Source organism: Hippocampus bargibanti, linkage group LG02 (genome assembly GCF_051943395.1).
Source record: "Hippocampus bargibanti isolate YZ-2025 linkage group LG02, ASM5194339v1, whole genome shotgun sequence".
Taxonomy (NCBI): Eukaryota; Metazoa; Chordata; class Actinopteri; order Syngnathiformes; family Syngnathidae; genus Hippocampus; species Hippocampus bargibanti.
In genome coordinates, this window is record NC_142735.1 from 30,293,420 (window position 1) to 30,319,063 (window position 25,644).

The window sequence follows — 25,644 nt, forward strand, 5'->3', positions numbered from 1 at the left end:
GGCGGTCAAGAGACCAGATATAAAAAGATAAACGTCCGGTAAAGACTTTCAAAATAAAGTCACACTTCGCCACGTCGTGCTTAACCGTATTGAGCATGGTTTATTTGATAGCCATGAAAATATGCTAATTCTTGTGGAATCTTTCTGTTGACTCGGTGCTCGTTTCAACTTTTACAGTGTTCCAAAAATAAGAAGTAACATTTTTGAGTGAAAAGGTACATTGCCCTATCCGTGATCTATTGCTTAATTCGCCCAGCTTGTTGAAGGAGCGGAAAAGCGCATGCGCATGCATGTTCGAGCGAGCACGAGAGGGGAATAACCAATGGGAGAAGAGAAGGGAAGCAGGAGTCACGCTGCCTTTTTGTTCTCCTGGGAAATCCGAAAAAAATGTAATATGTTCCTAAAATTACTATTATGTCGTCAGGTGTTATTTTACACTCAACCGTTCTAAATTTAAGTGGCACTGTATATTGAATACTGGAGAGATGAGGGTGAATACTGTCTATAGTAAAGAATAAGTGCGCATTGCGTCTATAACACTAAACCGAGCTTTAATTTTGACCCTTGGCGTTTTCCGTACATCCACGCTCTTCGTATCTGTGAATGAGGTAAAAATGAGTAAACAATTCCAGTAAAAATAATTTAATTTAATTGAGATTCTGACATTGTTCAATCTGCAACTATAAAACTTGTTGTACAATAGGTCTTACGTTGTAAAATTTACTGGGCCGATTAGGATCGTGGTCCTATTTGATGTGTAGCTGTTAGCAGGTTAGCCACAGTGTCGATGCTGACAAGTCACTGTTGTGCTGGCTTGATAAATGTAAAATCACGTTTTTGTTTTTTCTTAAGAATACAAAAGTCCAAATCGATCCACCTACTAATTATAATGCTCAACTCCACCACTCCCGTAAATGATTACAGATTTTATTTTATTTAGTCTGATAGAAATTGTTAAAACTTTTGATGGCCATATTGTTCACGAATGGCCAATAGAAATTCATGTTTGAAATACAATCCACAGATCTCGGTGCGTGTTTAATTTTGGATTGTTCAACAACCTTCTTTCATTTACCCTATGTGAATTCCTTCTTTATCTTTTGTAATAACAAAACATAGAAGACAATAGAAAAAAACGTATTCAAGAAATATGAAAAATATTTTCCGTATTTGGGCTCAGAACAAACGTCATTTGGGGTTGCTATAACTGATACTTTATTGTTTTCTGTCAACCAATTTAATTGGTCTGTCGTACATTCGAAACTCCACTTTCACTGACTGAAGATGGATTTTGCCCTTATTTAGCAATAATAGGTCCAATAATATGCCTGCGTTTGCGCATGGTCAATGGCCTCTCTGACTGTTGTGTGTTTGCCATAAGCACAGCAAAGCCTCATTGGTGTGCTTTCTAAAGCGCTGTTGGCTCAACAAGTGCCGCTGCAGTAGCGGGTTCGTGTTGCTCAGCAGTCTGGAAAATAGGCCGTAGAAACTGCTCGAACGCATCAATGCCTAAACGCATGGACGTTTTACCGGGTAACGTTGAAAACCCCTAGGTACGCATGTTCTGACAGTACAATGAGACTTGAGCATCTTGTCAAGCTTCAGAGATGTTCATGTTAAATGACAATAGGAGAAGAAGCATTTGAACCCTGTCCTGTTCTTTGCCGTATGTGTTTTGCGGCAGGTGCAGCAGACTTACCCCCTCATGTCGCTTGTCAAGCAGCCTGGCAGTGAGAGCCAGAGGGTTTGCGTGCTGCTGTTGTACAGTCGAGCACACTGGCTTATCAAGTAGATAACAACAATCTCGGGGGGGAGGGGTGGGCAGGTTTGCTCGGGTTGGTTCACACTCGTAGCCTGTTTTTAGTCATGTCAAACACAGCGGCTTTTTTTGTGTGCTGATGCTTCTGCGGCATAATGGATGATTTATGTCGCGGTTTGAGGCCAATAATGTGACTACACAAGACATCTGTGTCGTCTGTGAGGCGACAGTTGGTGGCATCACTTGTTCCTGACTCAGTTCTCCTGCTTTCATAGGCATGATGGAGGCCTTAAAGGTGCGACTTGACTTCCGGAGCCCCATCATACAAGTCGAGGTGAGCTGCAAATGCATCGACGGTGGGAGATCACAATTTCCATTGTTCTTTATTGATGACCCTATAGGAATAATAGCAAGTCACAAAGTTTCTCTGATGCACGGGTTTTGTTTGCCACGAGCCATATTGTAGTTACATTTTTTTTCTCGGGGGCTGTTGTGAATTTGGGAAAGCCATTAGAATGTTTCAGCTCCTTGATATATTTAGAGTGCACAACAAATTAATGAATAACAAATCTGAAGTCAATAAGATTGACTGTTATTGTGGTTTAAAGATGACAATTTGAAACATTAATTCCGACTTCAGCGAACATCATGGAATTTCACAAATTTGATTTGCTTTTGCGGGCCGAATCAAATGATGTCGCGGGCCAGATTCAGCCCCCAAGCCTTGACTTTGACACCTATTCATTAGAATGTTTCATCCCCTCCACATATGACATACGAAGTGCACAAAAAATGACGAATAACTAGTTTTCAAATTTGAAGTCAGAATTAATGACAGTTATTGTGGTTTACATAAGACAAGTTGACATTTTTCGGTTGTAAACCCAGGCATTAAAAAAAAGAAGACATTTTTGGCTGAAAACTGAATTGGTCGAGAACCGAGACGTTTGAAAACCCAGGTTTGACTGTACAGTAAAGTCTCGTTATATCGATATTCTCGGGAGTTAGAAAAAATGTCGATATAACCGTACTGTCGATATATCCGTCCTGCGCCGAACTGCATTAACAAAAGCCGCCAAAAGAGGGCATCCAAGCGCCATATAAGAAACGGAGCTGGCCATGAGCTCGCCATTTTGTGCCTCTTTTTTTTGGGTGAGAGATGTTCCCCCAATGTTGCCTCAAAATGGCACATATAATTCTTGAATCGATTGCAAACATGTATGCTTTAATCTTCAGAACTACATTGTATTTGAATCCTATACATAACTGGATGTGTAACAAGAAAGCATATTATCCGAATCTGAAGCCATTGTTTGGATTCACAAGCAATCAGAATTCAGAATCAGAATTCCTTTATTCGTCCCGCAATGGGGAAATTTGCAGTCCACAGCAGCAATTGAAGAGGGATGGGGTTGGGGTGGGAGTGAAAGGATAGAAAACAAGATATTCTAAGCATAACAAAATAAAAATGTCAACTATATAGTGTATACAATGCAAGACGTCTTGGCGTCAAGTCATTTTTATTGGTGTTTTCATTTGAATAAAAAGTGACATCGGTTGTCCTTTAATACACAGTATGGAATGTATAGTAATTTTCAAAATCATCACGCTTCAGCAGACAAAACAAGAAACATTGTTGCAAAAAACGATTGCATTCATATACAGTACAGTGGGCATGTACATAACACAACAGGGAAACTGCAACGCTTACATCTTACTGCATTATGTATGCCATTTAAAAAAAGTCATCAATCTTCTTCTGCTTCCCATTTTTACCTTTTAACACAAACACTTCAATCTCTTCTGCTACACACAATCTAGTGTCTGAAAATGAAAATGGCTCTGCTACACAGGAGCTGGTCACGTAACAAACTCACGTGACCAAGTTTTTTCTCGACCAAGTCGACCAATGGCGCGACCGATGGCGTATATATACATAGCGATATAAACATAGCAAAATGGCCGGCGGGAGATGAAAAAGAGCACCGTAGTAACCGGATTATCGTAAAAACCACGAGTCGTACTAAACGGAACTAATTATACATAAAAGACTAGAAATGTGCACGGGAAATGAAAATAGTGTCGTAATAAGCAGTATTATCAATATAAATGATATCGATATAACGAGACTTTAGTGTACTTCCAAAGTAGTCTGAATTGAGATTTTTGTTTTGTTTTGCAGGCGGTGAGGAAGCTTGTTGCCAGTGTCCTGAGGGAGAAAAGCCAAACTGGCCAAATCAGCCTGTCATCCACTCAGGTGATTCTCTTCAAAGTCCTGTTTTTGTTCGGGTGCATGTCAGGCAAAGGTCGGCGCCCGCTCAAGCGGTTCTGTCACATCAGGGCTCGGCCCTGGAGACTCTGTGGGAGCGATGCTGTGGCGACTGCGCCGTGGTGCGTTCGGCCTGTTGTGATGCCGTTGTGCTGCTGGTGGACCAAGGCCACGCCGAGCCGCAGCAGGTCCTCAACGCCATTCTCAACCTGCTGCCTTCCGCCCGGTGCGCCTCTACAGCCGTCCTTCACGCTTTTCTTCCTTTGTGCTAGCTTTTGACCGCGACTGTCCTCAGGAACGTCCACGGGTTGGTTGGAGTCGTGGGGAAGCTGCTACAGATGCAGGCGGACCGCCGAGAACGGGACGCGCCCTTCACTTGTCCATATGGGATCAGGTCAGTCGCCTGCAGCTGTGATTCCGTGGAATAAATGCTAAATCATCACATACTGTAATATTAATGCACACACACACACACACACACACACACACACATACACACACGCATACACACATTAATACACACAGACACAAATACACACACATATATATATATATATATATATATATATATATATATATATATATATATATATACATATATATATATATACACAAACTCACATGCACACACACTCATTCTATACACACACACACACACACACACACACACACACACACACACACACACAGACACACACACAAAACGATGACTTACTAGTTTTGTAATCAGTCATGTCTTTGTTCAATTATTGTTCAAGTGTGTGAAAACCGGGTCACAAAGTTATTGCAATATACCACAGTCGTTTATTACATCTGACAATTTGAGATTTTGGTCCAGATTTTAGGCAAGGTTCATGGAAGTTAACACATGGGATTTGCTTTTGCGAGCCACATAAAGTGATGCTGATAAAAAAAAGAGGGGAGAATGAAAGGAAGAGAGGTAAACTTCCTTCCATGTGGATTGATGAGAGCAAGGATTAGTTAAAGTGGCTTTACGGGGGTACCTCAAGACTTCACCCTGGATTTGACTGCTAGTGTTTAGTCTGGACTTGCGGAGGCGCAGTCTTTAAAAGAGGCTCGGGGGTGGGGTCAATTTTCCAGCAATTTAAAAGACGCTATGCTTTTTTTCCCGTAATTACGAACTGTTCGGTCCAAATGTTTCAATGAAAGGATAATCACTTGTTTGGATGAAAAGCCAGGCAGTTATAAGAAGAGGCGACAGAGAGGTTCTTTAATTTTTGGGACAGGATGAGGCCTGTTGCCCCCACCAAGATGGTGTGTGGTGGTGGCGAAAAAGATAGAGAGCCCTGCTCTTGTGGGAGAGCATTTATTAACATCAGTGGGTGGGACGTGGTTTGAAAGAGCCCATCAGCTACAGGCTCCAAAAGAACGAGACAAAAAAGAAGAATGAAACGATGTTTAAGATGTGTACGCCATGGCTTCATCTGTTGCGCACAGTTCCATGTTTATTGTATGTCCCTTTGACATCTGTCATGTCCAATGTTGTAGTTGTCCTCTTTGACATTGACATAGGAATAGCCCCCACCCATACATAACAGCCCTGGAGAACCGTCCGGACTGCTGGACCGCCGTTCTGGCCGCCATCGCTGAATTTGTTCGGCAGGCTATTGACAGGCAAGCTCCTTGATTCCCCCGCCCCCCCAACCCCCATGCAAAATGGCTCATTGCTGGCCGTAACGTTGTTGTCCTTGATGACCTAGAAATGAACCGGCCTACGTGGCCATGCTGGTCCCCTTCCTACGCTACCTCTACTGCCAACCCGAGAGGCGGCCCGAGCACGGCTTCCTCCGACAGGGTCTCTTGCGGACACTCCTCCCCGCAGAGGCAGTCGACACCGCCGCCCCCCAGGACGAGGAGCGGGAACAGGAAGAGGATTCGCTGGCGTTGGACGGCCTGCTACTGTGCCTCTGCAGGCTGGTGCCGCACATGCCGGTAAGGGATGGTTTGGACTTTAGCAGGCATCATGGCACTTGACATGTTTGATTTGCGTTCGCAGGCCGAATAACATGATGTAGCGGGCTTTGACTTTGACACCTGTGTTATAATCATAATAATAATAATAATAATAATGCATTTCATTTATAGGCGCCTTTCAAAACTGTCAAGATCACTCTACAGTCACAGAATAAGTTTTCACTCAAGCGTTCACTCAACCTGGAAGTGTAAATAGAAACCTAGCTAGCCATCTAGTAGATAGCTAATAGATAGCCAACTGATAGCTAGCAAGATAGCTAATAGATAGCCAACGGATAGCTAGCAAGATTGCTAGCCATCTAGATAGCTCTATAGCTAATAGCTAGCTAGCTAGATAGATAGCTAATACACTGAATGTCACTATTAAACACACAGGTAGAAAGCTAGCCAGCCAGCTCGTAGATAGCTAATAGACAGCCAGCAGATTGATAGCTAACCACTTAAATAGCTAAATAGCTAATAGATAGTTAACTAGATAGATAGTTAGCTAATACACTGAATGCCACTATTAAATACACAGCTTATAGATAGCTAGCCACTTATATAGCTATATAGCTGCTAGCTAGATAGCTAGTTAGCTAATACACTGAATGTAACAAAATAAAATAATAATAATGATGATAATACTAATAATAATAATAATAATAATAATAATAAAATAAATTTGATTTATAAGCGCCTTTCAAAACTCTCAAGGACATTTTTGGTTGTTTGGACCGGTTTAGTTTATGATGATAAATTGTATTTCCTTCAATCTAACTCAAAATGTCAGAGAACAAAGTTACAAACACACGACATACCATTTTGTGCCACTAGTGGCACTAGCATTCTTCACACCATACCTTGAAGCAAATTGTTCAAGGTTTCCATCTGGAGCACATGTAAAAACAATATTTTTAATTTATATTTATATTTTTAATTGATGTTTTAGACAGATTTAACAGAGGATCCGGTCATTTTTCAAAATAAAACGTGCAAAATACGTAAAACGGAAGTAATGTCCTGTAAGTCAATTATTTTTCTGTGTGGCCCGGTACTAAATGACCCACGGCCGGTTATCGGTCCGCACCCCACATGTTGGGGACCTCTGTTTTAGAGGCGGATTTAGCCGCCTCCCGATTATGGATAGCCCACAAACGGCGTACTTGTCATGACAGGCGGACTGTGCGGAGACGGTGCTGGAGCTGCATTGGGTCGTCGGCGCCCTGCTTCCCCATCTGTCGGTAAAGCGGCGAGAAGCGTGGAGGAGCGAGCGAGTGCGTCTCCTGCTCCAGCTGCTCTGCGCCTGTCAGCGTTGCCTCAGCTTAAGCGGAGACTGTCGACCTCTCGTCGATTTGATGAAAAAGCTCGTCCCCACGTGCCGACAGGTCAGCCGCCCGACTTGTGTTTTTAGTAAGAACAAAAAGCTTCTTTAATCTTTGGGGCGGCACATATTGGAGCTAGCGCAGATGGTCGAGGCGGCAGGGGAGAAGAGAGAGAGAAGAGCAGTTTGGGAGAGTTTTTATAAAGGCCGGCAGGATGTGATGTCATGACCGGAAGTACAAGTAGAAAACGGAAGTCCGAGAAAATAAAACAATATAAAGACGGGCAGAATGTGACATTATGACAGGAAGTCTGGGAATAATAAAACAATGTGTAAGGAAATAGAAATGATGTTTGAAATGTGTTCCTATAGCGAATTGCCCTAACAAAGAGTTATGTTTCTTTTTTTTTTTTTTTTTTTTTTTTTTTTTAGGAACTGCCTTTGGATGAGCTGCTCATGGGTGTCGCCTTGCTCCTTTGTGAGGCCCCCGCAGCACAGCAGAGTGACCTCCTCAGGCTAGGTAAAAATAATCATGATGATAATTAAATGACTGAAAAATGGTCCACCTATTTGCTACAGCACAGTCTACAGTCACAGTCTACAGCACAAATATACATGTGTGTGTGTGTGTGTGCATGTGTGTGTGCGCGCGCAAATGTAGACATGCATATATAGGAACATATACAGGATGGCAGGAGTGTCCATAGTCCGGCCCGGGGGCCAAATACGGACCGTGGTCAATTTTTATCAGGCCTGCAGCCTGCATCCATCATAAAGTCAATAACATCTGGCCCGCATGTAGAATGAATACATTGGGCAGTAGTGCTGTTGCCTGTGTGCTAAGTGCTGTCATCTTTAGGCTCAATTAGGAACAGCATATGAGAAAGAAGTCATTGAGGAATGATCACCCCAATTTTCAAAAATGGCGATTGTCTTTTTTTTCTAAATCAACAATCAACATTTAATTCTGTTCAACTGTTACAAACTGTTTAAAAAAGTGAATTTAAGTCAATATTAAATTTCAATTAATTTTTGACCAGCATGTTTCTAATGAATTAAAACATGAGCTTTAGATAGCTGAACATAAAATTTAAAAAAACAATGTAAAAAATGTATTATTTTATTTTATTTTATTTGCTGTTCAGAGATGACAGTCAAATGGCACATACATTCCTCCCAATCAAAAACAGTACTGGCATATTCGTGCTGCTGAAAAGGTGCAACTGCTCAGCACAGTCTCCTCCTTGATGAAAGTCGTGGTCAAAAATGCTGAAAAACAATATGTATCCGTGCCACACAACGCAAAACAACACAAAGTGACAAAAGAAACCAAAAAAAAGCAAGGCTCCCTATTCAGGTGCCATATTGGACTTCTGGTCCGACCTATTTTCTAACTTAACATTGTCATGTGTTTTTCTTCTCTCTTCTCTCGTTTCGACAACCTCATGTCCATGTTCAAGTGCTCACGTTTGTGCCCGAGCACACTGATCTCTCTCACTGGGTGAGTCCGGTCCTGGTTCTTCCCGTGCTGCAGCTCCTTTCGTGTTCAGATATCACCAAGCCGCTTGCGGAGCGACACACGCATGACCTGAACCGGAAGCTGGCTCAGCGGTTGCTATGTGGTGTCATGGTGCAGACGGCTGAACCCCAACAGGTGCCTTGAATTGCAACATGAACTCACACTTGCAAGTCACTTGTATCTCAAATCATCTTTTCCCATTTCCCAAGTGAATCAAAACAGACATAATTATGTTTTAAAGAAAATATACTGTATGTTCATATTGAGTGAACGCTCGCACGTGTGGTTGCCGCTGCTCACCTGCAGAACAAAATATCCTGTGACTGTAAAGTGTCCTTGAGAGTTTTGAATGGCGCTTATAAATGAAATGTATTATTATTATTATCATTTGCTAGCTATTTGCTATCTATTAGCTATCTGGCTGGCTAGCTAGCTGTCTGGCTGGCTATGTAACTAGCTATCTATTCACTATCTAGCTGGCTGACTATCTAGCTCGGTATCTGTTGACTATTGATTGGCTAGCTAGCTAGCTAGCTTTCTATCTATTTGAATTAATTCCAGGTTGAGTGAACGCTGACGCGTGTGGCTCCCGCTGCTCACCCGCAGAAAATCTTATCCTGTAAAGTGACCTTGAGAGTTTTGAAATGCGCTTATAAATGAAATGGATTATTATTATTTCAGTGAGCAATTCTCTCTTTCACATTTGATTTTTTTATTTTAATTTCCGCTATGTTAAGCATGTGTTTTGGTTCATTTAAAACATGCAGATCAAAATTGAACTGACATTGAAAATTGAAATTGAATCAAAGTCAAAGTCAGCTTTTTTGTCAAATATGCTAATATGCATGACATACAGCGCAGATGAAATTACTGTCCTGTCGGACCCAGCGTGAAAGGCACTTATAATGACTTAACAAACATAATAAACACGAAAACGCCAATTTGCCGGGAGAGAGAGGGGAGCTGATGCGTGTTCACGTGTCGCCATCTTGGAGGAAAAAAAAAATCAATATATATATTCAATTAAATTCACTTTTTGTAACAGTTGAACAGAATTCATTGTTCTTTTGTTGATTGTCACCATTTTAGAAAATTTACAAATACAGTAAAGTCTCGTTATATCGATATCGGATATATTTCGATAGTCCCGGTTATATCGATACTATTTCTATGCACGCTCGGAGAAAATTACATGCAAACAGGGTCGGATATATCGATAGTCCCGGTTATATCGATATTTTTTCGGACTCCCTTGAATATCGATATAACGAGACTTTACTGTATAAAAAAAAAATCACCATTTTAGAAAATTACACATTTTTGAAAATTGTGGGTCTCATTCCGCCAATGACACTTTTTCTAATTTGCTGTTCTGAATTAAGCCTGTAGATGACAGCACCGAGCACACACTGGTAACAGCGCTACTGTATTCATTCTATATGTAATAATAATAATACATTTCATTTGTAAGCGCCTTTCAAAACTCTCAAGGACACTTTACAGTCACAGGATATTATTTCTGCGGGTGAGCAGCAGCAGCCACACGCGCCAGCAGATGTGATTGATTTTATGACGCAGGCTGCTGGCCGGATGAAAATTGACCACGGGCCTCATGTGGCCCCCGGGCCACATTTGGATATGCTGTGTTGGCCACCGATGACAGATTTCCTTGTGTTTCAGCGTTAAGTTGATGGACTTTTGGAAGACAAAGTTACTGTATACGCTTTGTAGAGTTGCGCATAATGAAATAGTGCTTAGTTTTACCGCAAACATTATTTGGGAAAGGTATCAAATGGTTTGAAACAACCGCACCGGGCATCGTTTTTAAAAGTTGTCGGCAGTTCAACTCAATTCATTGCTTGTAACGCATGTAGAGAACAACCGGCTGGTTAAAAAATTTTGTGTGCCCCCATTGTGAGATAAAACCAACCCCGCCCTTGTCAGTCTCATCTAGAAGAGGCACTTCTTCTCACGCCATGGTTTGGCGAAGTGCGGGTGGCCGTGTCCACCCTGCGCCAAGCCGTCTGTCATCCATCGGCGGCCGTCGACTGGCTCCTCTCGTTTACCTCGGCTCAGTCGGCAAACCAGCACCTGCCATGCTCTCTCGCTCTGATGGTCACCCACCTCCTCCTCACCGGTCGAGACGACGTTTGCCGGTTGGCTTTGGACGCCGTTCGTGCCATGGCGGCCATCGACCCACACCAGGTCAGTGTTGGTGATTGATTGTGTCAATTTGAAGACTTGGGAGTTGCTTAGTTATCTAAATCAGTAGTCCCCAAATCCTGGGTCATTTCATACCAGGCTACACAGAAAAATAAATGGATGTTTTATTTTGAAAAATGACTGCATCCTGCAGTATGTCTGTCTTGACACAGGTGAATTTCTCGGTCGTGTTATCGGTTACCGCTAAAAAGAAATCCAGTAATTAGTTTAAAAATAAGCTAAAAGTAGTACTAATAGTATCAGGTATCCTACTTAAAATGTGGAATTATCCCAAATTTGGCATTCCATCAAATGTTTTAGCGGCTGTATGCAAAAAATCAAATAACTTTTATATGAAAATAGAAAATATCAATTTAGTGGAAAAAAATAGCGGAATGCCGCGAAATAGTGGACATCTGGGATCCCTGCCGTGTAGACATGCATTCGTTCGACATACATGGCTAGCTATTAGCTGTCTATTGGCTAGCTAGCTTGCTTTCCATCTACAGTAAAGTCTCGTTATATCGATATTCAAGGGAGTCCGAAAAATATCGATATAACCGGGACTATCGATATATCCGACCCTGTTTGCATGTAATTTTCTCCGTGCGTGCATAGAAATAGTATCGATATAACCGGGACTATCGATATATCCGATATCGATATAACGAGACTTTACTGTATTTGCTATCTTGCTCCCTGGCCGGCTATCTATTGGCTATATGGCTATCTAGCTTGCTGGCTGGCTGGCTGGCTGTTGGCTATCTATTGGCTAGCTCGCTAGCTTTCTATCTATTTACTATCTGGCTCCCTGGCCGGCTATCTAGCTAGCTATCTATTAGCTATTTGGCTATCTGGCTGGCTAACTATTGGATATCTATTGGCTAGCTAGCTAGCTTTCTATCTCTTTGGTATTCCAGGTTGAATGAACGCTGGAGCATGTGGCTCCCGCTGCTCACCCACAGAAAAACTTATCCTGTGCCTCTAAAGCGACCTTGAAAGTTTTGAAAGGTGCTTAGAAATGAAATGTATTATTATTATTCCCCACGCGCCAAACACATTCTGCAAAACATGTGGCGGGCGGTTGTTGTTTTCATGCACTTTGGATTTGCGGCATATCTTATTTTGAAGGCACCTTTAAATGTTATCATAATGACCAGGTCGGACGTTCCTCTTGTCACGATTTGTGTTGTTTCTTATGTTTTCATAATACCACAATTTTCATGCAGGTCGTAGCATACTATTGTGTTGAGTTTGCCCGGTACACCTGAAAGGCCGCTCCACGAAAATATTGTCTGGCATTAAACCGGTCCCTGGAGCAAAAAACGATTGGGGACCACTGATCTAAAACGTACGAAAAATCCACATTTCTATTTTCAACACTGCTAACAGTCATTCTGCTGGCTACTAAAGTGACATTTATTTATGCATGTGTGTTTTCAGATAACCTTGACACACACTCAAAAAAAATCTTTTGTGCATTCAGCTGTGGTTTTTCCGCTGCCGCCAGACTTCCCTCTGAGCCTGAGGGACTGCAATGTGAGTCACTTTGGACTCCAGACAATGAAGTGAAATAGCACGCGGTGCCAAGGCTGCTCGTTAAGAGGATTCCCCCTGCTGTTCTAATTGCTCCCACCGTGCCATTTGCACCCAGCGTCGATGTCATGGAAGAAGCCTGTTGACAAATTGGATTGTTCTTCTGATCCATTCCCAGCACCTCACGTCTGCATAGAAAGAAAATTGGCCATTCCCTTTTGTTCAAAACAGACCAAAAAATAGACCAGTGGAGGAATAAATGCAGATATGGTAATGACAAATGAAAAAATGGAAAATCAGCCATTGCTTCGTTTTGGTGGCCTTGGAAGGATTATTTTGAAGAAAAGAAAAATGATGGTTTGGAGCAGCGATCCCCGAACTCCGGGATGTGGACGGGTACCCCTCCGTGGGTCGTTTGGTACCGGGCCGCAGAGAAAGAATATACAGTGATACCTCGGTTTACGAATCCCTTGGCTTACGAACTTTTTGGTTTACGAACATTTTACCTTGGCATACGAACTGTTTTTCGGGATACACACGGAGCTGCCACAATGTGTCGTTCGCAAACGAGCCCGTTCTTCGAACAACAAAATATCAGCCGACTGTTTTTGTCCTCTATTCTCCGCCCCCAGTCTTTGGTTAAAGCCACGTGATTGGTCAAGAACGCAGCAGTGAGGGGAGGTGGTTTAAACATTAAAGAGACAGGCAGACGACAGTGAGAGAGTTTCAACTTTGATAGTTCAAAGGCAGAGTGTAGGCTGCAAGGTTAAAATATCCCATCAATCAGGCTCCACAAACAACCTGCACAAGCCATCTGTACACTTGATGCAAAAAGCTATCAACCCAGCTAAACAGAACACAATTGATGAGGAACTGGATAAAATGATCGCAGAGAAAGCACCTACAAGGGATCATTCCTCAAGATGATTAAAAGAAGAAGGTTACATTCCTCCTAATTTTTGGGATACACACTTTTCGCCTTACACACTCTGTCTGGGAACCAATTAAGTTTGTAAGCCAAGGTATCACTGTATAACTTTCACTTCTGTTTTATCGATTTTGGAATGTGAAACTTTTATTTAGAAAAAAAAAAGACCGGATTGTCTACAATATGTCACTTGACGCATGTCAAGCAGTGCTTGTAGGTCACGTGATAGGTTACTCCGAAAATGAAACCCAGAAGCTGCATCATATGCAGCGATGGTGAGCTGTATTTGTCATGCACTTTGTTTTTGCTGCGTATCTTATTTTGAAGGTATGTTTAAACCTTACCACAGCGAATCTAAGAAGCAGATTGAGGCCAGATAACTTTTCATGCAGGTTATATTACATTATTTTCTTGTATATATCGACAGTATTCCATGCATTTTCTAATGCTTATTCGGGGTCTGGGCGCAGGGGCAGCAGCTTCAGTCAGGAAGCCTAAATTTCCCTCCCCACAACCACTTCTTCCAGCTCTTCCTGGTGGATCTTGAGGCGTTCCCAGGCCAGCTGGCTGACACAGTCTCTCCAGCGTGTCCTGGGTCATCCCCGGGTCTTCATGCCCGGAACACCTCACCAGGGATGCATCCAGGGGGCATCCTCATCAGATGCTCGAGCCACTTCATCTGGCTCCTCTCTATTTGTCACACTTTAAAGGCCGGTGCCTGAAAATATTGTCTGACATTGAACCGGTCCGTGAGTCGAAAAAGGTTGGGGGCCGCTTGTCTAGAGTAGGAAATGTGTTTTTTCTGTGGCTACCTTGCTCTGTCAGGCACTAAGTGTCTTGAGTCTGCGAAGGCGACAATGGGATCGCGAGACTTTGGAGGTATTCATGAGTAATGCATTGAAAGAAACCAACAGAATGTTGTACCATAAACACAGATGTGGCTATTCTGGAGGTCCCTCATCTCAACCCTATTGAACATCTATAGGAGTAGCTAATAAATGTGGCACCAAATATCTCATTGGCGCTTTGGAGTCAGAGTCAATTCTTTGTGTTAAATGTACCATCCGGCTCACCAAGTGACGGGGCTTGCTTCTTTCTAGGTCCCATCTCTTCTTACGGTGCTGCTGTTCAAGCTAGGCAAAGAAAAAGATCCATACCTGACCCATGCGGTGCTCAACTGCCTGCCAAACCTCGGCACCCACAAGGTACTGGCGAGTAGATGTTCATCATTTTGTGTTGTACTACTGTCCACTGTGTGAACCCTTGGACCTGAAAGGGTCCCCCAAAAAAATTCCTATTGGACGCTCTACATCCTGCCCAACACCTTTTCTAGCTCCTCCCCTAGGGCAAGCGCTACCGATCCATGCACACCAAATCCAGCAGACACTTAAAGGACAACCGAAACCTCCGGACAAGTTGCGTCCATAATTTGTAAAATCACTTCAAATGACTTTGACTGAGCGTATTTTGCAAAGATTCCACCGCATATCGCTATATTTTACCTTTTAAGACACGCGCTGAATATTCATGAAGTCTTGTTTTCGAGTTGATAACGATGCCCTAAGTGACGTCACATTCGGAACGACCTTGACCGAGAAAGCGGCACACATTGCATTTTGGGTACTTCTTTTCGTCGAAAACACCATGTTGATCGCGAAATGAGAAGGAAAACGACATAAATAACGTGATGGTGAATCGTTGTGTGTCACAGCCAATTGCGGTAACACGCATAAAGAAGGTGTAAGTTTATCAGCCCGTTTCCAACGAAGCTTGTGCACCATATTGTGCATTTTCTGGGCGCTACATCGGAGTCCAGACGGCTCGAATTTATACGGAAGGACTAATCGATTGCAAACATTTATGATTTCCTCTTCAGAACTATTTGAATCATATTCATAACTGGATGAGTAACAAGAAAGCATCTTCTCCGAATCTGAACTCTCTGAAGCCATTGTTTTGATTCTGGAGCAAGGCAGTTTGTGAAGGAGTATCCTGGCGTAATGTCACGAACAAGGGGGCGGGACTTTCTGAATCTCCCCAGTTTCTAGTTTATTTTGTGGCAGTTTTGGGACACCTTAAGTCATTTTTATTGGTGTTTTGCATTTGACTAAAATTATCAGCCTGCGTGTTTTGGGTATTTTAGATGCCATAAAACGTTTTTCTGATGTCAGTTAGGAAACAAAAAAATGGTGTCGGTTGTCCTTTAAGCTCTGCTTTGTCTCTTCTACCGGAGACACATTCCTTGTGTTCTACGTACTTAGCCAATAAAGATTATTCTGATTCAAAACAAAAAGCAAAAACGATGCTTTGTGTCGCAGCTCTGCGTGCCCACCATCTTGCAGACTCTTGGCACCCTGGCGAGCAGCCTCAAACTCAAAGCCGTGGCCATGCGGCTCACCACCGCCCTTTGGAAGAAAGAGGTGGGGTACGCTCAGCCAATGCCCGCTGTTCAAATTGTTCCACAATCAACGTTATTGGGCTGTTATTGATCCTCCACCTCCCCCACCGTCCAGGACCGCATTTACCCCAAGCTTCAGCGTCTACTAGCTCAGCCTGACGACGGGGTGGTGATGGGGAAGGAAACCCGGTGGGAGCAAGTGCTGGCCCGAGCGACCTGTCTTCGAGACATCTGTCGAGAGAGGTCTTGTCGCCGAACATGTCCCCTCCTCTCGTTAAAAATCATGCATTGTGATTTCTGGATTTTTCTTTTTAGTTTCTCTTTCACAGTGGACGTGCACCTACAATGAAAATTTCAGACCCCTCCATGATTTCTAAGTCGGAGAAATAGCAAAAGAGCAGGGTGTTCAAATACTTATTTTCGTGTGTGTGTGATTAGTTAATTAAATATTTTATTGTGAGTGTTTTTCAGTTGCATGTTTTTCAGTCGTGCACATGAGTACAAATGTTGTTGTGTATGAGTTTGAATAATAAGTGAGTTGAAAAATAATCAAGTACGTCGTGTGTATGCTTCAATAGTGTAGAATCGATGACTCCCAACCCAAAAAAAAATAGAATGTGTGAGTGTTTTAATTCTTCTAAGTCAGCAAAACATAAACCAGCACAATCATGTGAGAGCAAGCATTTGCGAAGTGCATTTGAGGTCATACTCCAATAATGGCTGATGTTTGCTCTGCTAACTTTGTGTGTTCTGTGTCAGGCCTTACCAGCACGCGAGCGATATGTTGGCCGCTATTGCGTTGACTCTGAAGCAGTGCGGCGGAAGCGACCAGGTGACCCCCGCGGTGCTCGCCCTCCAGGGCTTGCAGGAGCTGTGCCTTGCCGAGGTTGGCCACCAAACTTTTCGCTGTCCTCCATCCGCAGGGTTCACGAACCACATGGCCGTAACTTCATTTATGACTTGACATTCATTCACTTTCCCCAATTCAAATTCATCAAAATGAGCTGGCCACCTGGGCAAAATAATGTACTTTGTACTTTATTGAAAACACATTCAAATGTAATCTTTGATTGGAAGATAAATAATTAAAATTTCTCATCATTGGCCACCAGGGGACCTTACAACAGCATGTCCATAGTCAGCCCCAAGGCCTTGGTCAATTTGGATCTGGCCCAGAGCCCCCATCATATAATCAATAGCATCTGGCCGCATGTCGAATGAATCAATTGTGCAGTAATAGTGCTTTAACAACAGTTGAAGCTAGAACGGTGCTTAAAAATGAAATGTGTTATTATTATTATATGTTTTTTTTTTCAGTTTGAATTTCCCAGAAATGCCACCAAAGCCTTTTGGGAATGGCTCTCTTTCCTGATCAATATTCCGCTGGGTTCCCACCTCCCTCCTTTGTTGTCTATTAGCTATCTATAAGCAATGTATTAGCTAGCTAGCTAGCTTTCTATCTATTTGAGTGACTTCCGGGTTGAGTGAACGCTGGCACGTGTGGCTGCCGCTGCTTACCCGCAGAAAGAAACGATCCTGTGACTCTAAACTGACCTTGAGAGTTTTGAAAGGCGCTTAAAAATGAAATGTATTATTATTATTACAGTAAAGTCTCGTTATATCGATATTCAAGGGAGTCCGAAAAAATATCGATATAACCGGGACTATCGATATATCCGACCCTGTTTGCATGTAATTTTCTCCGTGCGTGCATAGAAATAGTATCGATATAACCGGGACTATCGATATATCCGATATCGATATAACGAGACTTTACTGTATTACTATTATTATTAAATGCGTGTGCTAAGTGCTGCCATTTTGAGGCTCAATTAGGAAGAGCATATTAGAAAAACGTAATTGACGGGGAATGAGCCCCTAATTTTCTCAGATGGCGATTTTCTACATTTTTTAGCATTTCTGAAACGGCGATTTTCTACACTTTAATTTTTTGGTAAAATGGTGATTTTCAAAATGTTTTGAAAAATTACTACAATGGCGATTTTCTACACTTTTCAATTTTCTAAAATGGCAATTTTCTAAATTTTTTGAAACATTTTTAAATTGCCGATTGTCTATTTTTTTTCTAAAATGGCGATGATCAACAAAAGAACAATTACTTATGTTCGATTGTTCCCAAAAAGCTAGTGTTAAAAAAAGTGAAGTGAATATTCAATTACAATGTTCAATGTCAATTCAATTTGGATCTGTATGTTTCAAATGAACCAAAACACATGCTTAAAATAGCTGACGTTAAAAAAAAAAAGCAAATGTGAAACACACACCAAATCTTTGCAAAAAAAGTTACGACACCCCTAAGCTATCAGAACAATGCCTTAAAATGTTCTCAAGTCCTTTGATCCAAAAGTGAGTTTATGGATTTGCAGGTTGTGGACATCGTGTCGACCTGGAGAAGTCTCGGACCGGAATTGAGGTGCGACTCTCGTCCGCCGATGGTCAAGGCCGTGTCTCAGCTTCTGGCTCTGGTTCCGCAACTCGCCGTCAAGTCCGAAGAGTATCAGGTGCCTGCTAAGTCATGTATAAAAAAAAACATTCCACGAAATGACAATGCTGTGAAAGTGAAGAAAGTGGGCTGTTGTTGATTTCATTCGTTCATATTTCATGTGTCATAAATCTGTCGTCGACACTCTTTGCAGTTCTTTTGATTTTCTTCTTCCAGAAATTAAAGGAGGAAGCGGTCGCCTTTCTGTGGCATTATGCCATCAACAAGGTCCGCGTCAAAAACACATCGGCACAATTCAATGTTGCGACAGGTGTTCCTATTTGACACCCCCGCCCCTCCAAAACAGGATCCAGAGGTTGCCAACTGTGGATTTCGGGCCTTGGCAGATTTCCCGGAAGAGGTTCACACGATAAATCATCTCCCGGAGGCCGTAGGTTGAGTCGGGTTGACGCAATTTTATTATTATTACAATGATACCTCGACTTACAAACGCTTTAGCTAAGAAACTTTTCACCTCATGAACGTTAAATTTGCAAGAATATAATCTTGGCATCCGATCTATTTTTCGGGAAACACACGGAGCGCCACAATGAGTGTTGTGTCGTTCGCGAACGAGCCCGTTCTACTTCCAAGGAGCTAGAAATGGCAGCCAACTTTTTTTGTCCTCTATTCCCCACCCCCATTCTTCGGTTAAAGCCGCACGTGATTGGTCAATATCCGTGGTAGAGGAGGGAGGGGACACACGCTGTCACATGACAGTGGGGAGGGGGGGGGGGGCAGAGCAGCACATTAAACAGGATAGGCAGACGACAGAGAGTGAGAAATGGATAGAAAACACAGTGAAATTTGGACTTGTTTCAACTTTATTGATAGTTCAAAGGCAGAGTGTAGACTGCTAAGCCATCTGTACAATTTGAACTGAAAAGACAAGCAAGGGAACGAGCTATTAATAAATTTTCTAGTGTGTCTGTCTGTATTTGTTGCTGTTGCAATATCACAACTTCCAAGATGTACAACCCAGAGCTCCTTGAGACACTTTGTGCAAAAAGCTATCAACCCAGCTAAACAGAACACAATTGATGAGGAACTAGGTAAAATGATCGTCCAGAACGCATGGCAACTTCACTCGGATATCGTCAAGAGGCAACCTGGAAGTTCGTCATCCATTGATGTTTCAAGGCTAGCCATGGATGGTTTGAGAACTTTAAGCGTCGTACAGGGATTCATAGTGTCATTCGTTATGGTGAGGCAGCCAGTTCTGACGATAAGGCTGCCGAAGCTTACAAGGAATCATTCCTCAAGATGGTGGAAGAAGAAGGCTACGTTCCTCATCAAGTGTTTAATGCTGATGAAATGCCACTCCATTCCATCAAGCCATCGACGACCATCACAAAAGTCAATAAAACAACTTTATTTTACAGTACAATTTGTTTCTTTAATTTCAATATCATAGCACATTTATCATACATAAAATAAGGTATATTTTATTTATCATACATAAAATAAGGTCTATTTTGTGTAGTTTTAAGGCTTATTTAGTAGAAAATTATGTTTTATGGGGACCTAGGAACGGATTATTCTCATTTTAATGGTTTCCAAAGGGAAATTAATGTTGGGCATACACACTTTTCGCCTTACACACTTTCTGGGAACCAATTAAGTTCGTAAGCCGGGGTATCACTGTATTATTTTTTGGGAGAGTCATTTGACAAACAAAGTCATCTGAGCCTTGTTCCATTTCTTGCTTTCTTTTTGTCCGCCGTCGCAGGCCAGGCCTTCCGTGAAGGCGCCTGATACTGCGCAGGAGGACAAGGAGCAGGAGGAGCAAAAGAAAGATTTGTCAGTTGCGGGATCGTCGTATGTCAAGCTGCTGACTGTCACCCCCCCGCCCGCCCTGCCAGGTGAACCCCATCCCCTCCCTGGCACCTTTTGGCGGCTAAAATTGAATCACTGTCCTCCCGCCCCCCTCACCTACAACACCTAACCCCCACCCACACCCCCGTCACACTCTCACAGCCTTGGAGCTTTTCCTGACATCGCTCGTCAAGCAGGAGATGAGCCGGATGCCGAGGGGGGTGTATTTTTCAGCCCTGCGGGGGAGTGGTCTACGTTCGGACCAGGGTAAAACCATGGCCGGCATCCCAGCTTTCATGCTCAAGTCCTATGAGAAGAACAAGCAGCCGGGACTCAAACCGGGACTTGCAGGTGACAAAGTCGATTCCTCTGTAGACGCTCGCACATGTGGGCTAAGTCCGGGATTAGGCCCAAACCCAGTCTTTGCCTTATTTGCATCCGGCAGTGTCTGAAATAACGTCTGCCCGGATGACCGGGGCGTGCAATTTACAGAACATTTCCGCCCGCGTGGCCTTCAACTTTTTCAAGAAAAAAAAAAAAGATTTTTTTTCAAATCAAAGGTTTTCTTTATTCCGATTTAGAAATCTTCGTTCGGTTTGGGAATTTCGGTTTGTTTGGCAATTTGCATACTCGGCAGCCAATCAAAAGCCTGCAGTGAATAACATAGTACTTCCGGGTGCATTTGCATATCATTTTCCAAAGTAGACGCACAGAGAACAATGGATAAGTGGTTAGGAATCAAGCCAAAACCTCAGTCCCAGAAGAAAGATTCAAAGGAAGTTAACCAAATGTATGACGCTACAAAACGTAAACGTACATTAAAAGCATCGTGGAAAGCGGAGTTCATCTGGCTTGTAGCAGACGACGCAACACAAACATTACATTGTGCAACATGCCGAACAGTGTATGGAGAAACGACAACTGGAGCAAAATCATCAGCAAGGATATTTACCATAAATTAAGCAAGGGAGAATTTGTGGTAGGTTCATCAATTACTTAATTTTGAAGTGTTCTGTTATATATTGTGATTATCAATCCTTAATACTTTGCAACAATGTTTTTTTTTTTGCGATTAGTCGTCTTATTGTGTTTCAAGTTGTGAAAAATGAGGCAGGCAATTTTATGGCTGGGCAGGCAACTTTTCAGAGTTGTCTGCCTTGGTGTCCGCGAACTTTTTGTCATGAGTTTCAGACACTGCAGCCGGTCATTTTTTTAATTTGTTTTTGGTAGCTGGCCTGTTGCTTTGCTACGATCAACCGCGGCAGACGGACGACACCGGCCGGCCGTTGCGCCGCCTTGTCATGGGCCGCAGTCGCAGCTATCAACAAACCATGACGGCCCTCATTCATGAGGTACAGTGATACCTCGGTTTACTCCCTTGGCCTACAAACTTTTCGGTTTACGAACGTTAACTTTATGAAAATTTAACCTTGGCATACGAACTATTTTTCGGGATACACACAGAGCGCCACAATGAGTGATGTGTCGTTCACCAACGAGCCCATTTAACAAGGAAATGGGAGCGGAGGTTTTTTTTGTCCTCTATTCCCCGCCCCCAGTCTTCAGTTAAAGCCACGTGATTGGTCAAGAACGCAGCAGTGAGTGGGGGGGGGCTTAACAGACAAAGAGAGAGTGAGACCGTTCTCCATAAAAGAAAATGGCAACCGACTTTTTTGTGTGCTCTATTTCCCGCTCCCAGTCTTCGGTTAAAGCCATGTGATTGGTCAAGAACACAGCAGCGAGGGGAGGTGGTTTAAACATTAAGGAGACAGGCAGACGACATATAGAGTGACAATGGATAGAAAACAGTGACATTTGGACTTGTTTCAACTTTGATAGTCCAAAGGCAGAGTGTAGACTGCAAGGTTAAAATATCCCATCAATCAGGCTCCACAAATAACCCGCACAAGCCATCTGTACACTTAATGCAAGACGCTATCAACCCAGCTAAACAGAACACAATTGATGAGGAACTAGATACAATTATCGCAGAGAAAGCACCTCCAAGGGATCATTCCTCAAGATGGTGAAAGAAGAAGGCTACGTTCCTCATCAAGTGTTTAATGCTGTTGCACTCCATTCCATCAAGCCATCAACGACCATCACAAAGGTAAATAAAACCACTTTATTATACTGTAGTTTATTTCTTTAATAATAATAACATAGCACATTTATTTATACAAAAAAATAAAGTATATTTTATGTAGTTTTAAAGCTTTGAAAATTAGAAAGTAGAAAATTATGTTTTATGGGGACCTGGGAACGGATTATTCTCATTTTAATGGTTTCCTAGGAAATTATTTTTGGGGAAACACACTTTTCGCCTTACTCACTCTGTCTGGGAACCAATTAAGTTCGTACTCCAAGGTATCACTGTACTCGTGAGTCCGCCTCTCGTACTTCTCCGTTACCATTTATACGGGGGGGGGGGGGGGGGGGGGGGGGGGGTTAAAAATGACTTATGTTTTGGTACCGCCTGCAGGTGAACATTCATCCGTCCGACTGGCACCACTCGCTGATCCTGCCTCAGGCCTGGTGCAGTTTTATGGATCACACTTTCCACGCGGTCCTCGAGGTGGGTTTGTCCCAATTTCTCGCTCGGGTAGGGGGGCGGCGTTTTTATGAAGGATGATGCAATCTGTAACAAGTCTCTAGGGGCATTGCGCCTTCATGGCTTGCGAAACCTCCACTCGGCATCCGCCATTGTTGTCATGATCGTGCTTCTAAAAATGCCCAATTTTCTTTTCTTTGTTTTTTTAGGGTCGACGGGCCGATCTGGAAATCCAGCGGCAAAGAGACCAAGGGGACACAGAAGAGCTGCAGTACAACCACCGTTTTGCCTGGCTGTGGTGAGCTCTGCATCAACCCCCCCCCCCCCCCAACCCCACCCAGGATCTGGTCCAATCCTCAATGACCTGATGCTTTCCTCAGGGCCAGAGATCACCTAACATATGCCATCAGAGATGCAACAAAGTGAGTGCACGCACCGTTCTTGGGGGGCCGATTTGCGGAGGTTCATGCTCACCCGTGTCCTGCTTGGCGTTCAGAGACGGCCCAGTGGTCCAGGGAAACTCCATCCTGGCACTCAGCGCACTGGCCGCCGCCCTGGCGAAATACGAGCGCAACCTGCCCCCCAACGAGGACCCCGGCCTCCAAGTAAGCCGCGCCTTATACTGTGATACCTTGGCTTACGAACTTAATTGGTTCCCAGTCAGGGTGTGTAAGGCGAAAAGTGTGTATCTCAAAAATTAATTTCCCATTGGAAACCATTAAAATTAGAATAATCCGTTCCTAGGTCCCCATACAACATCATTTTCTACTTTCTAATTTTCTAAGCCTTAAAACTACAAAAGATAGAGCTTATTTTATGTATAATAAATGTGCTATGGTATTATAATTAAAGAACTAAACTGTACTGTATAATAAAGTCGTTTTATTGACCTTTGTGATGGTCGTTGATGGCTTGATGGAATGGAGTGGCCGGTTTCATCAGCATTAAACACTTGATGAGTAACATAGCCTTCTTCTTTCACCATGTTGTGGAAAGATCTCTTGTAGGTGCTTTCGCTGCGATCATTTTATGTAGTTCCTCATCAATTGTGTTCTGTTTAGCTGGGTTGATAGCGTTTTGCATCAAGTGTACAGATGTCTTGTGCGGGTTATTTGTGGAGCCTGATTGATGGGATATTTTAACCTTGCAGTCTACACTCTGCCTTTGAACTGTCAAAGTTGAAATCCATTTTGTCACTCTCTATGTCGTCTGCCTGTCTCTTTAATGTTTAAACCACCTCCCCTCACTGCTACGTTCTAGACCAGGGGTGGGCAAACTTTTTGACTCGCGGGCCGCATTGGGTTCTAAAATTTGACAGAGGGGCTGAGCCAGGAGCATTTGGAGGGAGTGTTTGGGCTGGAAATACTAAACCTAAAGCATCAAAGGACAACCGACACCTCCGGACAAGTTATGTCCATAATTTATAAAATCACTTCAAATGACTTCGACTGAGCGTATTTTACAAAGATTCCACAGCATATAGCTATAGTTTACGTTCTAAGACTTGAACTGAATATTCACGAAGTCTTGTTTTCGAGTTGATGACGATCCTCATGTGACGTCATGTTTGGACCGCCCCTGACCGAGAAAGCGACACACAATGAATTTTGGGTACTTTGTTTGGTCTGAAAACTTCGTGTTGATGGCGAAATTAGAAGAAAAACACATAAATAACGCCATAGTGAATCGTTGTGTGTTGCACCAAGACAACTATTTGATATTCGCTGACACAAATTCCCAGCTGACAAATCAGCCCATTTCCAATGGAGCTTGGGCGCCGCCATCTTCTGCATTTTCTGGGTGCTACATTGCTGTGATTGACGGCTCGAATTGATATGGGAGGACTCCTTGAATCAATTGCAAACATTTATGCTTTCCTCTTCAGAACTATTTGAATCATATTCATAATTGGATGCGTAACAAGAAAACATCTTCTCCGAATCTGAAGCCATTGTTTTGATTCTCGAGCAAGGCAAGACGTCTTGGCGTGACGTCACGAACAAGGGGGTGGGACCTTCTGAAACTGGCCATTTCCGGATTCATTTTGAAGTCATTTTTATTGGTGTTTTTCATTTAACTAAAAATATCAGCCTGCCTGATTTGTGTATTTTAGATGCTATAAAACGTTTTTCTGATGTCAGTGGTAAACAAAAAAAAATGGTGCCGGTTGTCCTTTAAATGTAGTGTGTACAAACATCATAGCACAGTAAGAACACTACAACCCAATTTATTAACTGTCTTTCAAATGGATGAGAAGGTTTCTTCTGCCGTCATCTGTACAAATGTGAAGGTTAAGATGACGGCTGAAGAAACCTTCTCATCGATGGACCACTCCTGTACGACTGAGAGCTTACACAGACGTGTCTTTCAAATGTGAAAAATATCCCTGATCAGTTAATAAATTTGTCTCAAGGAATATGGCGTTTACATACTATTTCGCAGATACTTGGAGGAGGAAATGGAAATACATTAAAATAACATGCACTGTGATGTATCAAGATTGCGTCTGTTTTTAATAAGTTTTCATTGCAAAGTTAAAGAAATCAACATTTATTGAAAAATTGAATCACTTTCAACATTCAAAACATTATTACACAACGAAATATTCAAGATCAATAATACCTACTTGTGTTAAATTCCGCCAAATCATAGTTGGTTTGTCCTGACCGCGCACTCAACAAACTCGTCACTGACGCCCTCGCCTTCACGTGCAAACAATACATGTGTACCGTCGCCGAGCACACAAACATAGGCTACCTGCAGTTGAAATTTGCATACTCGGCACGGCAGCCAATCAGATGCCTGCTTCTTTCTTCCGGACTTTATCAAGCGTTATAAAGTCGTGCAATTGCATATCATTTTCCAA

General features: G+C 42.8%; 1 protein-coding gene across 5 annotated transcripts in view; it reads left to right on the forward strand.

The window, feature by feature from the left end:
• Positions 1-199: 199 nt before the first annotated feature.
• The window catches only part of focad (focadhesin), a 36,957-nt gene continuing 11,512 nt past the window's right edge, over positions 200-25,644 (forward strand). Inside the window, exons 1-26 of one of the 5 annotated variants that reach the window (XM_088990864.1) lie at positions 649-1,553; positions 1,685-1,788; positions 2,035-2,093; positions 3,942-4,016; positions 4,100-4,254; positions 4,324-4,422; positions 5,562-5,663; positions 5,750-5,981; positions 7,181-7,390; positions 7,759-7,846; positions 8,787-8,980; positions 10,790-11,050; positions 14,612-14,716; positions 15,830-15,931; positions 16,025-16,152; positions 16,669-16,795; positions 18,297-18,431; positions 18,590-18,640; positions 18,720-18,803; positions 20,142-20,274; positions 20,390-20,578; positions 21,458-21,579; positions 22,710-22,802; positions 22,988-23,076; positions 23,159-23,200; positions 23,275-23,383. In XM_088990864.1, coding sequence (XP_088846990.1) covers positions 2,037-2,093; positions 3,942-4,016; positions 4,100-4,254; positions 4,324-4,422; positions 5,562-5,663; positions 5,750-5,981; positions 7,181-7,390; positions 7,759-7,846; positions 8,787-8,980; positions 10,790-11,050; positions 14,612-14,716; positions 15,830-15,931; positions 16,025-16,152; positions 16,669-16,795; positions 18,297-18,431; positions 18,590-18,640; positions 18,720-18,803; positions 20,142-20,274; positions 20,390-20,578; positions 21,458-21,579; positions 22,710-22,802; positions 22,988-23,076; positions 23,159-23,200; positions 23,275-23,383 — 2,982 coding nt within the window. In that variant the 5' untranslated portion in view covers positions 649-1,553; positions 1,685-1,788; positions 2,035-2,036. The other 4 variants (XM_088990860.1, XM_088990861.1, XM_088990862.1 and 1 more) reach the window with 4 other exon arrangements.